Below are 17,517 nucleotides of genomic sequence, written 5' to 3' on the forward strand. Positions count from 1 at the left end.
AGCACCAGTGCCCCTGTATGTAAGCTTCTGCCAACTTTCTACTGAACAAACAAAACGGTTGTTGCTGTGTATCCCAAGCCAGGCTTTCAGTAAGTGACAAGAGGCTCAACACGCTGTAGTGCACTGGAACAAGCCTGCAGAGTTGGGACAGAGTCTGAAAGTGTGTTAAGTTGTCTTAGCCAGGCCGCCAGGTTATGCTGACTCGTGTTCAGTCTGGCACCAGATGAAAGGTAATGATGGCAGATATTTTGTGTGAATATTTGGCCGTACTAAATGTTTGGTTCCCACAGAGCAATTAGGCCACGTTAGGGTAGTGAATTAAGAGACAGCTCAAGGAACTGCGTCAGGTCATAGGAGGATATGGGGAAGAATTTTAGTCAATTCAGATTCATGCAAATGTCAACATAATTTTCCAAATTCTTTGTAATTCTAAATTCGTCTGCCTGAAAACCCGGTGAGACTACACAATGAAGTCCCACATGTAGCAGTTAAATCTCCTGCAGAATTGCAATAATCAGGTGCAGCAAATTTGAGTTCTAACCCTTGACCCAGATAGAGTCATAGCTCACTAACCAGCAATAACCCTCTGCTACTATAAATTGCTGAATAAAAATGTGGTTTGGAGATTTCTGTAGTATAGAATAGTAACAGTAGAACTGGTTTTGTACACTGATACGGCCATTGTGGAGTTTCCTGTGCTCCTTGTTCTTGGGCAAATTTCACCAGGAGACCTGGTTTTGTCCTTCCATTGAAATACATGCATACAGTTAGGTTAATACCCCCCGAGGAAAAAAAAAAAGAGTAATTCAGGACAAAAAAAAAGAGTTTAACACTACAATAAGTTAATTAATTAACTTATTGTCATGATGCTAAAAGTTCACTAAGCCATCTAAGCTGTCAGTTAGCAATTGTTAGCTTAGTTTAAAAGAAAGAAAGTTCAGATTCTTTCAGACTCTCAAAAGCTTCCTATGTCAGTAATAAGTGACAGGAAATGATGGAAAGAGACCGTGGATGACATGTGAGGTCATAAGGCTGCATGTATGTACACTAACCTTAACCCCATGTCTGGGAACTTTTACCCCTTTCCAAGAACCTGTTTACTTACTGTCAGGAATTATGTTTATTACTATTAGTTATTAGTATATAGGACAGAGTCACAAAGCAGATAGCTGTTTTATGAAAGTATAGCTTGTAGCTTTCCTACAAATATAGGATTTGGGTGTGAAATCACATTGCCAATAGGAAACTGCTTTTTAACAAATCCCAGAACGTTGATTCTGTTGATCTGGACGTAGTGTTTTCAGATCAACGGCGACTTCTTCAGCCTCAGCTGACTGCAGGTTTCTCCGGTCTTGTAAACAGTATATTTGCACTGACTAACTCCTTTGTAACATAGTAGCTCTGTTTCTTTTGATTTGACTGCATTGGTTTGCAAAATGCCAAACTCTTCCACCTTTTTTTTCTCGAGTACAGACTAATGTTACCATTCTACTGCTTGGTGTGATTGAGCACCGAGGCAGAATTCATTATTAGTTGTTACTTTTCCCCAGTTATGCCAAAGTGTGTATTTTCCCTTTTGTTTTTGAAATGATGTCTGATAATAAGGGAGGAAAGTGTTTCATAGGAGTAACTGAATACTATTTAACCACATTTTAATCATCATTGACATAATGAGATAACTTTAGCGTGTGCCCCACATCCACACAACTGATCTGCCATCAGCTAACTCTGTATTCAAGGGCTCGCAGGTGAGGAGGAGAATGAAACGGGAAGTGGTGAGCCATGTTGACAGACTGTATCGAGTGCCGGTGTCAGTCCAGGAGAAACCTGCATGTGATGCTTGACTTAACTGTTTCCAAAGGGGGCCAGCAGAATGCATGTGCAGGGAACATGGTGTGAATGTGCAAAACTTGATTATTGTATCTGTTTAAAATCTTTGATCTCATGATGTTTTTTAAAGTGTCAATTATGTTAAAATTGTGATTTTTTTTTTCTTTGTTTTCCTTTAATTCTTTGCCTCCTTTCTTCTTAACGCTTCATCATTATAGTTTTTTGTCATGAATTTGATCAAACAACCACTGTAAACACTGTCTCCAAGCTGGTCAAATGCAACATTGTACTGTAATCTGCAAAACCGCCTCCAGAGGGCACTGCAGGGATTCTCCTAACTGTACATCTCCTGTGTGTGTCCTCTGGATTCACATCCTCAGCTGGAGTGACATCATTGGTTTTGTCTGCTTTTCTACAGTATTTAACTTGTAAGAGTTGCACCCCTCCACTCAGTCTGTACCCTCCACTCTCTTACTGACCAGGTGCCAGCATTCTGCCTCGACGTCAATGGAAAGTTGTGAATACTTCAAAAATGGGGCATGTAATGCTTTATTTATTTTTAGAAACACACAAAGCAAATTGTACATACTATATTTATTCTATATATAAGGTTGTTTATTTTTAATTTTGGCTCAGTATCACGGTCACCATGTCTTCGTTCTATTCTTTGCTGAAGGCCAGTAGAGCTTTTTTGCACTCTCTGCGATAGAATTGCAGTGAGGCTAATGACTAGCACAGTGCCTAATATCTGTCCTTACACACCTCACACACACGCTCACGCGCCCTATCTCGCGCAGGGAAAGCATACTTATGAGACATAGAATGGCCTTAACCTATCAGAGCCAAGCTCTATTCAGAATAACTAATCAGGAACTAGGTTCACCACAGAGTAGTGTCTGTTTATTTAGCTCTGATTTTGAAAAACAAAAAAACAACTGTACAATATGTTGATTATGTGTAATGTAATAATGATTTTATATGACGCTGCAGTGGAGATCAGTTCTTGTTCAGTTCGGAAGCTGGTAGACCCCCCCAGCAAGTTGCTTTACACGGCATCTGGGAAGTCTGGGATTAGAAATAAAGAGTCCAACACACCTAAAGAAAACACAGAGTTCTCTGGTTCTTTGTCTTCTTATGAATCCAGATGTATCCTTCCCTCTATCTTACATATCCAGCCTTTAAAACCCCCCACCCACCTGCTGCCTTGTTAACCTCAGTGCTTCGAATTGTTGAACCCCTGAACTCACAGGGAACCACGCTGACCCCCAGACTGCCATCGCTGACTTTAAATATCAGCTTTTGACTCTTAATGTCAAAATTATTTTAAACACATGGACAGTCTTACTGGGTCTGAGGTCTTTGTGTTCTCTGTGTGTTCCTTTTGTAAAAGCCTCCCTCTGTGAGGCAGGAGGAAGGCTTTCTTCCTGCAGGTCTTTGTAAATTGCTGGAAATAAATAAACTATATTATTTCATACCATCCCTGTGTGTGTGTGTGTGTGTGTGTGTGTGTGTGTGTGTGTGCGTGTGCGCGTTTTTGCCCAATTCATTGTCAATATAATGGTTGCTAAACTTGGCCAAAGATCTATTTAAATTGCATAATTTTATTTTACACACTGATGTGTATCTTTATATTTTTAGCAGTTATTAATATTGCAGCATATCATTTAGTACAGTTAATTAGCCATCAAGGAACATGCATTTATTTTATACTTGCTTCAGGAGGTATTCAGACCTCCTACATCTCTCCAATTTTTGCAGACATTTGTTTTGAAACGGCTAAAACTGACATTTTTCCACATTAATCCAAACTACACTGCCTACAATGATAATGTTACACAGTTCTCCTTAACAAAAACATTTAGACTCTTTGCTGCAGTAAATTGTGGTGCTATATTTACTCTTGATCTGTTATTAGAACTGGACTGATTGGACAGTGTAGAATGAAGCTCTTTTATATAGAAGAAGAAGAATTTACAAAACCTAAGCCATAAAGACCAATGATGTCTGCAGGTGCTATCCATAAAACTGTGACAAATCACACATCAGATCAGGCTCTCAAATGTTTCTAAAGCTTTCAGCGTACCAGGAAGCACAGTTCATCAATAATTGTGAACAGTAATTGTGTTTAAACCAACAGTACTCGCGCTTTGCCTGAAACGTAACTAAGCAAGTAGGGAAGCGACCACAGAGAGTTAAGATGACTCTAACAGACATTTAGAAGTTCTCTGCAGTGTCCGGAGAACATGCCATCTCAGCTGCACTACATTGCTTTGAGCTTTACCTTGAGGTAAGAGGCTGCCTGACAGCTCTCTGGTAGTTTGGCAAGCAGCATTTAAAACATCTGGAAGTCTGTTGGTGCATAAACTCTTTAGCCATAACTTCAAGCATTATTTCTGTCCAGCTGCTACCTAAAACATCTGAACAATGACACACGGCATCACGTGATGATGGTACTTCCTAGCAGCACATATGAGGAGGCTGATCAGACGTAAACGGTGAATGAAGGCTGCCAAATAGAGGGATGTTCTTTGAATAACACCTCGTGTGTGCTGACACAACCTGAGATATGACCTGATATTCTCCAACTATCCTCAAATCATCCAAATAAAGCTTAGACTCAAAGCGGATACATTAGAAGAGACACAAGGATAGCAGTGCAGTTTAATGGGGGTTTTCAGTGTTATCTGATTAGAATGAAACCTGGAAAACATTAGCTTTTCAAAAAATAAAGGTATTTGGATATATTTTAACACAACTTAATGAGACAATAATTACACAAGAATCACTGAAGTACAATATATTCCACCAAACGTGTCTAGTAGACGTTTGCTATACTAGTAAATGAAAGCTGGATGAACTGGTCTCTTTGAAGAGTCTCTTGGATGTGCTTTTCTTTTCAGCTTGAGTGTGTTTCAGATCAGATGGCCTTGGAATTTCTGTCTTCACAGAAATGGAAGAAAAGTCCAGTAAAAACAAATAATCATTCAACCTAAACAGATGCGGAATAAAACACTAGCAGACTAAATTACATAAATTATTTCATTATTAAATACTTTAAAAATTACATGGTGCAAACAAGCTAATCATGCAATACAGCACATGTGTTACAGCTGACTCAGCAGGAGATGAGCAGTGGGTTGACACTGCTAGTTTGATATCCTGAGGGTAGAAGCAGGAGTTTCTCTCTGTCTCTCCTCCTCCTCCGTCATCCTTTCTCCTCCATCTTTGAGCAGTTGTGGATCAGTGGACGGAGAGAGAATCAGCGACCTGCAGGATCTGGGACGGTCCCGGAGAAAGGGGAATAAAAGCTATTGAAAAAGTAACAAAAATGAAGAAATAAGAGCATTTGGATAAAACTGGATAGCTCAGAGCAGACGCACCAGCTCCACCCCTGCTGCACACATCCAAAGTATCCATCACCATCTTCCCCAGCCCCCTGCTGGACATGTTCTAGAAGAAAAAACAAACGTTTTCACTCATTGTAAGACTACTGCTAAGCCAAAACAGCATGATGTCATACCAGTGCTTAGCACAGTATACTGGCACATTGATTACACCCTGGTCTGAATCACTTAAATGTTAAGTAATCACAGATTCCTGATTTTTTTGTGTGTAATTTTAAACAGAATAAACACGAGTTAATGACAGGCTCGTTTTGTTGGGGTGGAAGCGTAGTAATGTTATATATGAGGTCCAAAATCCTACTTCAAATGAACTTAATTACACAGTGAATATAATATTTATATATAAACTATTATATACATTTTTATGAGCAGCACCTCTGTCAGCAGAGGCTTTTTAACGCATCACAAATACACATATAAAATGTAAGCAACAGAAAATGAAATGGAGGAACCACTAGATGTCACTGATGAGGTGTAACAATGCACGAATACCTTGTTACGTAGCTGCAGCAGCAACGCGAGCGAATCAGTGAGTTTGCCCTCCAACAAAGACAGACGTGTTTTCGCATTTTCCTCTTGTGTCCTCTCCTCCTCTTCCTCAGGACTCTAGTGAACACGAAATGCATGCGCCCATTACAATCCTGTTCAAACTGGGTGGGTTTAAAAACAAAAAAAGCTCAGTGCTTCCAGGTGCATTTTTTTATAAGCTAAAGACCTCAAAGTCAGAGGATCCTCTATGAGCAGCACTTGGCGACAGTGAGAATTAAAAAGTCCCTTTTAAGAGGAAGAGACATCCAGGCTCAAGGAGCTAGATGAGTATGAGCCAGCTGAAAAGGATGTGTCAGGACATTCAAGACTTATATTGATAAGAAGATATTCTCCAACATTAAAGTGTATTTATAGCAACAACAACAAAAAATCTAGAAATGCAAATGTCAAAAATTATGATTTATAAGAAAAAACGGTGGAAAAGACAATCTTTTGTTAATACATTTCTGACACTTTATATGTCAAACTGACAAAAAGCAAGAGCATCTTTTCCTCACCGCTTGTTTAAAGCCTCCCTGCGGCCGCTCTTGGTTTGGTCCTTTCTGACAGAAGTGCCCCCTGTTGTCTTTAGAAGTGCTGCTGAAACTGAAAATTTCAAATTTTCAATTTTGATTCATCATTTAATAAAAGTTGTTTACAATAATTTTCAGTCCAGTTCTTGTGTAACCTGGCATACTTCAGCCTTTTCTCCCTCTTTCTCTTCCTTAAGAAAGGCTTCTTGAAACCCACCCTACCACTTAGACCACTGGAGATGCTTCAGCAAAAAGCAGATGGATGAGCTGAAGGACCAGATGCATACATGGATGGATTTTTTCCTATTCCTCAAGAATATGTTCAGAGACTGTTCATCTGCTCTAGGTTTGTAGGCTTCCCACCTCTTCGTTTGCCCTCTACTTCTCCAGTTTTCTCAGTTTTTTAAGGACCCAATGCACACCACACTGAGATATCCAAAGTTTAATCCAGCCAAAGAAACAGGCTGTGGAGGAGCAGCTCACCTACTTATGGGAATGTTTGTGGTTCAATCCCTATCTGCTCCAGTCTGCATGTTAACTATCTTTTGGCAAGTTACTACCCCCAAGCTGCTCTCCGATGCATCCATCAGAGCATGAATGTGTGTGAATGTTTGATAAAAAGCACTTGCATAGGAAAAAGTGCTTGTGTGAACCAGTCCATTTACCATTAGTGTTGTCTGTGTAGAGAGTGAATGTTAAGATATGTGTTTGAGCTTATTGGTGCAAAGTAAAAAGTACACATCTTTGGTGACTTCGGTTGCCTAACCCTAAACATAAACCAATCATTTTTGTGTCGTGAAAACTGTTTTTTGAATTCTTCAACAGTAGAACAGATGTGAGAAAGCCAGCTGTATTTTGTTTTTGCTATCAATTTGTCAGATTAACATTAGAGAAAATGCCAAGTATAAACACAAGATGTTAGCTAACCCTTTGCTACAGCCGTGCATTCGTCCAATGTGCCTCTTCACCTCCATCAGGCAGCGCTGTTCTTCCTCTCTCATCCTACTGTCCTCCTCCTCTTCATCAGATGCAGCTCTTCCCTCCACTGCCCTCTGTAGACACTCAGCATCTGCAGACAGAGCAACTGCATAGTTCAGTCATCAAAGACAGCTTAGGGCCCAAGACTGCAGAATACTGACGATTTCTCTTCTGTGGCAACTGTTAAAGGAATAAGGTTTTGGTTTCTTTGTGACCGGTTTCACATAGCGACAGCAAACAACCTCCCACAATTACAGAATACATACTTTTCCATAGCGACCAGTGATGTCCATAGAGTTACTGAGCAGTCTCTAGGCCTGTTTAAGTGGAGCCTCAATAAGACCACACTAACACTCTCACTGATCTGTGTTTTTTCAGTTACTCACCTGTTTTGCTGCAAGTGTCTTCGGGGTGGTTCTGTTGACTTCCAGGGCTGAGGACACACGTGCAGCTGGTTCTGAGGGTGGTAAAAGGCAGAGGCCATACCTTAAATGCCTTTTTAAGGTAAATGTTTTTTTGTTTTGTTTTTACCAATTACATTTCAAATTTAATAGCATAGCAATAACTAAGTGATGCATGTACCATAATAATCAGAACTGTCCATTTTATTGCTATGCTCAGGTTTTGCATAACTAAGTTAAGTTGCTTATTAAATGTTATTTTCTAGGGGTTGCGTAAGGTCTCCTAGACACAAACTTGTGTGCAGCTTAACCTGGGCACCCTGTGGCATCAAGTTTCAAATCAGCAGAGTACACAAGCAAATGATGTGTAAATAGATGCACAAACACACCCATGTACTGAATTCCTTCACCTGCTCATGACCACACATGGTACCTGTATCTGTGCAGCTCAGTCTCAAGCTGGGTGATCCTGGACTGGAGTTGGGGCACAGACCGGGCCTGCTCCTGGATCAGCCGAACCTGCTGCAGCCCCGAGCTCAGAGCCTCCCTGGCCTCCTCTGCCCGCTTCCTGATGGAGATCACCAAAGATCATCTCACTAGTCTCCTACATCCACTCAAATATCATCCAGCAAGCTTTTAAAAACCTTCCACTGATGAATAGTAACTCCAACCTGATCTGAGTGTTCTCCTTCCTCAGTGCAGCCTCCACCCCCTGCAACTTGCGTACCTCCTGGTACGCCCACTGCAGCTCCTCCTCCAGATGCTTATTGAATCTGATGGCCTCCTCCAGCTGCCCATCACGTGAGAAGCGGATCAGCTTCAGCTCCCTTAGAAGTGGGTCTCTGATATCTCGTTTCCTTGCCACTCTCCTTGCTGAGTCTCCTGCAGCACTGCTTAACTGTCCTTTAATTCTTTGAGTTGGAACTAGTTTTCCCTGGATAAATGTGATGGAAGTCTTAGGCTTTGAAACCGTAGGGTTGTAGCAGGATGCAGAAGGGAGGGTGCTGCTCCTCTCCTGTCGGAGCGCCACCTCCAGGGCCAGGCAGCGGGCATCGCTCCCCTGCAGCGCTGAGCGGAGGTCCTCCACCAGCTCCCTTAGAGCTGCCACCTCATCTGGAGAAGAAGAAAGAGGAACAAGTGAAGTGAAACCAGATCATGTGCATAATAATATATCCATAGTTTTACATTAATAACCTTTATAGGTGAACTTTAAAAGTGAAATGCGTGTATTTTCATTTTATTTTCATTTTATTTCATTTTATTTCATTTTATTTTCATTTTATTTTCATTTTATTTCATTTTATTTTATTTTATTATTTTATTTATTTTATTTCATTTTGGGCGATCGTGGCTCAAGAGTTGGGAGTTTGCCTTGCAATCGGAAGGTTGCCGGTTTGAGCCCGGCTTGGACAGTCTTGGTCGTTGTGTCCTTGGGCAAGACACTTCACCTGTTGCCTACTGGTGGTGGTCAGAGGGCCCAGTGGTGCCAGTGTCCGGCAGCCTCGCCTCTGTCAGTGCGCCCCAGGGTGGCTGTGGCTACAATGTAGCTGCCATCACCAGTGTGTGAATGGGTGGATGACTGGATATGTAAAGCGCTTTGGGGTCCTTAGGGACTAGAAAAGCGCTATATAAATACAGGCCATTTACCATTTATTCTGCTGCATATTTCTTTTCATTAGATTTCAGTGATTTTACTTTTTACTCCACTATACCTGTCTGGCAAAAACGCTAAATATGTAGAAGATTTTAAATGAAGATATAAACATGATAACTATTAAGACAGATTCTCTTCATCCTTTTAGATACTCAGCATCTAGTTTGAGCTGCTTGTCATGTTTTATATGCCGATAAGTGGATGACAGTTCTACTAAACTACTACTGAATTTCCCGGAGAAACCCACCCGAGGGATTAATAAAGTTTCATCTAATCTAATCTAAACTTCTCTCATAATTTCATTTTTATAACAGTTTGAGACACAAAGAAGCTGAATGTTCCAAAACTTTATCAAAAACATAAAGAGAAGAATGAAAAAAACATCCCAATGGATAAATGCTTTCTTCTTATCTACAACAGTGATGACATCTTCTGTCTTGTGGAGCCAGTACCTCAGATTAAGAACAGATTACAGAACATAAACCATGTCTCCTACGCTAACTAAAGCCTGATTTATAATATGAACATTGTAATAATGTTACAGAGTTTTTGTGTGCAAGGTGACAATTAAGATCAGTGGAGGAAACCCTGAATGAAGCTGCAAATTAAACTTTCTTTAGTAAAACATATAAAAAGATAACAATTTTAAAACGCTTGTGCCCAAAAGCCCAGTTTGCCCGCCGCCATGACAGCTGTTACCGGGCTCTTCTAGATGTCAAGTCTAAATAAGAGTCTTTGATAGTGTAATAATACATTTTGTATTAGCCTGGGATTATGCTGCACTAACAATTGGTATATGAAGTAGTGATATTATAGTGTTTGGTTGTATATAATTATAAGGTCATCCTGCACAATTTAATAAAGGTGAGACAGCAGAGCACATTCTAAACAGGGATTTGAAATGTTCTGGCTTCCATCATCGAGCTATTAAAATGCACATATAAGACAGACCTCCTTCTCCAGTACCTGGTTCACGGTGCTCTGAGGCCCGATCTTTCACAGATGTGTTGACTGATCCATTCTGGTCCTTTGTCAGATCAAAACTGACACACTTTCTCCGCCTAACTCGTGGCCACCGAAGCCGGATCTGTTTCTCTACCAGCTCTGTATCCTCGCTAACGGGCAGACGCAAGGCACACTCCCCGGTACCTCTACGCGCACTGCGCACACGGAAATACCCACAGAGCCGTGAGTGAAATTCTTTGAAAGAGAGCTGGCCGGGAAGCCCAGAGCATATATCTCTAAACTCTTCATCTTCCTCTTCTCGTTCTCCAGCTCCCGCTGTTTCCTTTACGGTCGCAGTTTTCTTTCCTACCTCAGCTCTGTTCAGTCCCAGAACGGCACAGAGCGCAGTGAAATCTTTCGCCGACACAGTATCGTCCCGGCTGGGGAAGGCCAGGTGGTGGAAGACTTCTTGCAGATATTGGTCTATTCCAGTGGCCAAAACAACGATTTCGTTCTCCACTCCAGGATCGGAGCAGTGGTGATGTGCCAGGGCGCTCCGGAGCCACTCGCTTTTACGCGCTGCGCGCGGTGAGGGCTGTACGCGCTGCATGGCCGGTGAAGTGCACATAAATTAAAAGATATTATCAAACGGAAGCAGACTGGAGAAATTAGCACTGGATGAGATCTAAAAACGTGTGAGGCTAAGACGATTTACGGGTTGGTGTGCCCCTGCGCATTTCCCTGAAAACCCTCACTTTACATTCCTCACAGCGACGCATCAAGTCAAGATCTGATCCCCGCCGGTAAGGGGAAAAAAGTACTAAGGGAGGGCTCCACCCTTCTGTGTGCATACAGTGACCGCATGAGCGTGCGTGTGAGTGCGTTAATACGTGTTTTTAACCGCTTACTGCGAAGCATTCCGGGTGTTTGATGCCTGTCATGAAAGTGGATCAAATGTCAGGTAGAAGAAATCTCAACAAAGAGCAAAAGATTTCCATATATGAATCTGTTGCACGTTTTTCAGTTAAATTGTGATCTGCAGGGTATTTTGTGACAACAACGCGTCCAGAATGAGTCATGGCGGGTTTCTCTTCTGCATCGGTCTCACTGGGCTGCCTGTTAAAGACGAGTAACCTGACTCCTTTTGGATCTTCTGTCCACTGATCTCACAAACATACCTTCCTTTAGAAGTCAAATGTGAATTTGTTTCTGGGAAGCTGAGCAACGTCAACCGGAAATACCTTCCCACACCCTGACCTCACCACTTATCACCCACCTGACAGCCAAAACAAAGAGGGCTTCTTGAGTTTACTTACCTGGGCATGACTGCACCACAAAGCGCAGATTCCACATTAATCACACTCCTCTGCTGCACTTACATGGCACACAGAAAAGAAATCAGTTCTTCAGAACTAGTGCCAAAACAATTTGTAAACCAACATTAATGCGTTTGACATTTAGGAAGTTTATCAGTCAGAAAAGCAAAAAAGCTTCTCAGCTGTGGTCACTGAGTTCTGTGTTTGGTTAGTTACTCACAAAGACTCATCTAAAGATGTCCTGTTTGGCTCCGAAGGCTTTTCCCAATAAATGTTGCCCTTTGTTTACACAAACGCAGCAATTAAAGCAAAGACAAAAGCAGTGCGTTTCCATGCAAGCACAGTCAGACAGACATTATTTCAACATACGTTGTACTCAGTACTCTTTGCTGCTCGACACAGACACAGATAAAGCTGTGTTAAAAGACTTCTGATGGAGCCGACTTTGTGTTTGTGAACATTTTATTGACTCAACAGAAGCCCTTCCCCTTTTACCTCTTCAAACTACAATATGATCCATTCAGGATGGAAGCTGTTGTCATGTTCTCAGTACATTTAATCCTTACATAGATATTCAGGAGTCACTGGTGTAGAGACACATTTGCCATTATGCAATCTAACATAACAGGCCTGCCATAGCATCTGTCATTAGGAAACTCATAATGCCAAGTTGTGGTACTTTTATAACAGATATTTTTGCTCATGGTTTACCACTAAAGGTTGGGCTGTACTAGAGTGCATTTCATGTTTCACACACAATCTGGCAATGTGACCAAACGAGAACATTATGAGCCGCTTTTAACTGAAACCTTTTTCAGCCGCTTAGCAAAGCAATGCAAATGCATCCTGCATTTTGGCTATCACCTCATCTCTACCTTTGGCTTTCAGACATAACAGTGATTTTAATCTATTCTCTAACTCTCAACAAGACAGTAAATAAGTATACTGTTAAAGTGAAAGTCAACAGAAATGAGTTTTGTTGACATTGCAGGAGAGGATTGAGACTCGTGAACGCAAATACCTTTTATGCATAACAGGAACGAAGAATACTCGGATACTTAAAGAAGGATATTTCTAAATGAATCATCACGCCTAGACCATTTAAGATAAAGACCAGTACTTTTTCTCATTTGCAAATCACACACTAACGTACGGGCTAGTTGGTGTGTTAATAGAACTTATAAAAGCTCACACAAGAAAATCCCAGATATTGTTTAGTCTGTTTTGGTTTCCAGCTGTAATCTGAAAATGCTTGACTGACAGTGCTCGGCAGTGACTCATCGGAGGCTTTTACCCTGGAAAGGTGTTCTGTTTCAGTCAGTGCTATTTAAAGGCAAAAATAAAAAGTGTCCAGAAAATATAAAAGACAATTATCCCCTGAGGCCACAGGCACAAACATGTGGAGGCATGCAGGATAATAGAAGCCAATTTAAGTCCTTTGATTGTGTCTCAGAAACATTGTTTTTCCTTCCAAGGCAGTCAAGGTTGGGGCATGCACTACTGATATGGAAACAGGCACATATTACTTTTATTTGGGAGACAATGTTGGAGAAACAAGGCTGAGATGGTTTGGGCACGTACAGATGACGGATAGTGATATTAGACAAAGGATGCTGAACATGGAACTGCCAGGCAGAAACTGAAGGGTAAGACGACTGAAGGACAACATGAAGAGGGTTAATCTGCTGTGGTGACCCCTAAAGCAGCTGAAAGAAGAATGTCAAGTTTAATGCACATTACTTTTACACACCACACATGTACTTTTACAGTGGAAAAAGCAAAGTCAGTAAAGGTACTATATACCATATCTCGTTAGGTAAACCCCAAATTTGAACTCCAAGCCTGAACTATAGATGCAAAGCTTTGCTGTAGATACTAACTAACAGCACAGCTTCAGATAAAGAAAAACTAGTCACTAAAGTTAGCACTGGAGCAAGATACCTATTGAGTCAAAGAATAATAATAATTAAAAAAAAAAACCAACAAAAAAAACCCAACTTCATCTTCTTATTTTTCACTAGTTTTATATCTATAAACCTAAAATGTGAAGTTTATGAAATCTTCACAACAAGCTAAAGGCCCTTAGCTGGTTTAGCAGACCGGCAGCTATAATCTCTTTGTTGGCTGGCAGACCTCCATCACAGAGTTAAATGTATTAAACTGTAAATAATGTATTTTATTGCTGTTGCTAAATAGTAACAGTTTGTCATACATTTAATCAAAAGCTATAAACAATAAATAATAATACAACTAAAGTTGTTGTTTTCTGATTACCTAACTGTCTACGGTTATAATAACTCTAAATAAGCAGATTTTCAGAAACTAGACAATGTTGCATTCAAATCAGGTGTCACAGATTTAGAGGATACTTTATTAGGAACATGTCTTCAAGTGCTCATTAAGACAAATGTCAGCTAATCACATGGCAGCTCACTGCATTTAGTGATGTAGATATAGTCAAGATAACTTGCTGGAATTAAGTTAAGGATGGGTAAGAAAGGGACTTTAAACATGAAGTGGTTGTTGATGCCAGGCTGGCATTTTATCCACACGTGCTTTTCTAGGGCTTGCTGCAAATTGTATAAAAAAGAAAAGAATATCCGCCAAGTGCCAGATCTGTGGGCCAAAAAACCTCGTTGATGGAAGTTTTTAAAGTTTTCAGTGACTTAAACAAACTTTGTGGATCTTGAAACTTGAAACACATTATAATTCATTTTGCACAGTGATGCACGTGTGATGCATGATGGTAACAAACTGAGGCAAACGTTAAACAGCACCGATTTTATTTATGGAATAGAAATAAATGAATTGGTTATTAGTAACCTGGTTGCTAATAACCCATTCTGGTTATTAGCTACACTAGTTACACTAGTTACACTACTTAGTTCAACTGAAAGGAAAAAAGAACACTATATGCAGAAATGACTTTTTATGTGTGTTTAATAATCAGCTTAAAGGGGACCATAAAAGGGGGGTTTTAAGGGTGGGCCTTAACCCTGAGTAAACACTATTTAAATGTAAATGCATGAATGCTCTTCTCTCATGAAAAGTATATGTTAAAGTGAGCTCATATTGCACTATGCTACAAACAAAAAGCCCACACACAGAGTGTGAAAGTGTCCTTTGGTGCTAGTATTACATTTAATTGTTAGCTGTCAGCTCAAACCTGTGGCCACGCATCCAACGAGAAAAAAACAGACAACTTGTCATGAGGATTTTCACAGAGACAACTCAAGTTGTGTTGTGTGAGAAACTCACGCATTGTTTTTGTTTAATTAAATCTCGTGTTTCTCCATCAAAGATGCTTCAAAAAAAAATATGAGAAGGAGCTTAAATAAATTGCATAATAGGTGTTTTGATAGAGCTAAATGCCGCATGTGTGTGTTTGTGTGGGGTAATTAGTAGTTAATATGAGACAGCAGGACCCCCCCTTGAGTCCTGCTGTCATCCTGCCCCCCTCTGACAGACAGTCCTCCAGCTGCTGCCTGCTCGGGGTGAAAGGACCTGATCTGAAAATGAAAGGATGGGAAGAAACAACAAGAGGCTATAAATAAAGGGGAGGTGGAGATCTAAAATCGTGTGTGTGTGTGTGTGTGTGTGTGTGCGTGTGTGTGTGTGTGTGTGTGTGTGTGTGTGTGCGTGCGTGCGTGCGTGCATGCGTGCGTGTGTTCGTGCGCTCATGCATGCAAACCCAAGTGTCCTGTTGTTCACCTTGGAGAGGAGGAGTGAGGCACTATCAGTATTGATTGCAGTTGGGTTAAGGCTTAGCGTTGCACTCCCATATGTTCTTCCAAGGGTCAACTAAAAGCCAAATAGAACCACAGACTCCTAACACTCACACACACACACACACACACACACACACACACACACACACACACACACACACACACACACACACACACACACACACACTCACCACCTTTTTTTAAAGTAGTGACACTGACAGATATTTTATGCCAGATTCACTGAGGGACTCGAACTGGTTTACCCTGCAGTTGTGCTGAGGTCTCTGAATGCGGGGGGAGCTATTGTTTGTCCACTCACTTTTTCACTGATGATGCACAGCTTCTGTGTTTCAGGACTGTGACACATGTCAGGGACTAAAATGTGGGTCGCACAATGTTACCACAGTGTCACCTGTGGCTGTAAAAAGTGCAGGTTCAGATGCTGGATAAAGGAAATAGATAATGTGGCAAAGCAAGTAAAGACTTCAGCTGTAAAACTGACTAAACCCTAACCTCCTGTAGCAAAACCTCTACACTAAAGGGAAAATCCCTTTCGCAGTTTGTAAGTGAAAAATACAACAACAAAAAAAACCTTTGAAAAGAATCTGTGATTTAGCTTTCCTTTTGTTTGAACTTCCTGATTCCATTGTCAGGCATTTTTATAATAAAAGAATAGCAACCTGACAGATGCATGTGTTGGCATTCCCCTCTGTTCTGACATCATGAAGCTGAGTTTCGATCCTGAATCAGGGTTGTCATGTGGATGCTCAAATGGATTATGTAACCATTTTGAGTTCTTCATTAGAATTTAACCATTCTGCAACATTTTTCCTGGAAGGTGGGTGTTTGGTCTCCGGCAATGTTAAGGTGTAAAACCAAGGACCTGAATTTACCCAACAAAACACCGCACTCTTATTCACTTCATGTCCACGACTTAGCTTCGCAGGCGTATAACATCTGCCTCTTTTCCACTAGTACCTTCTCAGCTCAGCTTTTTGCAGTTTTCACTAGGTGGTATTACCTGGAGTACTTTTTAGTACATACTCATCCAGGGTTCCAAAGGAGCTGAGTCAATCCAAAAATGTGATGTCAGCTGACTACATGACACAAGTTGACCAAATAGAGATGTCAGTCGATGAGTCGTGAGAATGACTCCAGAAAATTCAAAACTGCCACCCAAATCTGCCAAACCAAGACCGAGCAGCAGGTGTACCGTCGCCTCGTCGTCCTCCATTGTTGTGTTGTGTTGTGTTTGTGTCACATGCATACGATGTCACAGACTTTGCTATAACAAGCCCCTGCACACTGAGGTGATACTCAACTGTAATCAGTGTTGGGGAGTAACGGAATACATGTACCGCCGTTACATATTTAAAATACAAAACATGAGTAACTGTATTCCGTTACAGTTACCGTTTAAAAGGGTGGTATTCAGAATACAGTTACTTTGTTGAAATAAATGGATTACACTGCGGTACTTCCCTGTTTCATATTGTCGCGGGTCAGGACTGTTTGGGTTTTGTTTGACAGCTACGTTCTGTTGTTCCAGGCGGCAGCGTTACGGTTGCCATGGTTACAGGGCGACGCTCTCTCTCTCTCTGCGACTGTGTGTTTCCTGGGTGAGAGAGCGCCTTTTCGTTGTTGTTGTTGTTGTTGTGCTAAGCTAACAGGCAGAATGCTACAAGCATAGCTCTAAAGCAGGGGTGCCCAATCCCGGTCCTCGAGAGCTACCGTCCTGCAGCTTTTAGATGCATCCCTACTCCAACACAGCTGAATCAAATGGTTTGATTACCTCTTCAGCATGCCATCGTGTTTGGCAAAGGCCTGATAACAAGCCATTCATTTGATTCAGCTGTGTTGGAGTAGGGATGCATCTAAAAGCTGCAGGATAGTAGCTCTCGAGGACTGGGATTGGGCAGCCCTGCTCTAAAGAATGTAGCATCATGGGCAGTGTAGTCCGTGCTGCAGGGAGAATGGACTGCCATACACGTTATGGGTCTGTGAGCGCGAGGAGGGAGAAAAAGGGGAGTGGAAAGGTACGAGTTGTCATCGAGGAAAAACGGGAGCTGGAAGCATGTAAATATAATAATAACCACTGCAGCCAAGAAGAGTGCCTGACGAGCCCAGTTGTAAGTAAGCTATTAAGACTCGACTGTACACCGTGTTCGTGTTTTCCTCCGAAAACAATAAGTTCCGTTGG

At 41.3% G+C, this 17,517-nt stretch overlaps 1 protein-coding gene across 2 annotated transcripts; it reads right to left on the reverse strand.

Annotated features, from left to right (window-relative positions):
• Positions 1-3,690: 3,690 nt before the first annotated feature.
• Positions 3,691-11,527, reverse strand: LOC146669141 (EF-hand and coiled-coil domain-containing protein 1). Of its 2 annotated transcripts, XM_085405591.1 has the most exons (9): positions 10,295-11,524; positions 8,346-8,787; positions 8,108-8,242; positions 7,660-7,730; positions 7,223-7,364; positions 6,281-6,368; positions 5,727-5,840; positions 5,211-5,280; positions 3,692-5,106 (listed from the first exon to the last, which is right to left on the reverse strand). In XM_085405591.1, the coding sequence occupies exons 1-9, from the start codon at positions 10,899-10,901 to the stop codon at positions 5,090-5,092; spliced, it is 1,686 nt and encodes a 561-aa protein (XP_085261717.1). In that variant the 5' UTR covers positions 10,902-11,524; the 3' UTR covers positions 3,692-5,089. The 2 variants fall into 2 exon arrangements, with proteins under 2 accessions (XP_085261716.1, XP_085261717.1); XM_085405590.1 differs by having other exon boundaries at positions 3,691-5,280; positions 10,295-11,527.
• Between the last annotated feature and the right edge of the window lie 5,990 nt (positions 11,528-17,517).

This window comes from Rhamphochromis longiceps, linkage group LG5 (assembly GCF_057381845.1).
Source record: "Rhamphochromis longiceps isolate RC_006_pf linkage group LG5, R_longiceps_female_GT1.1, whole genome shotgun sequence".
NCBI classification, from domain to species: domain Eukaryota; kingdom Metazoa; phylum Chordata; class Actinopteri; order Cichliformes; family Cichlidae; genus Rhamphochromis; species Rhamphochromis longiceps.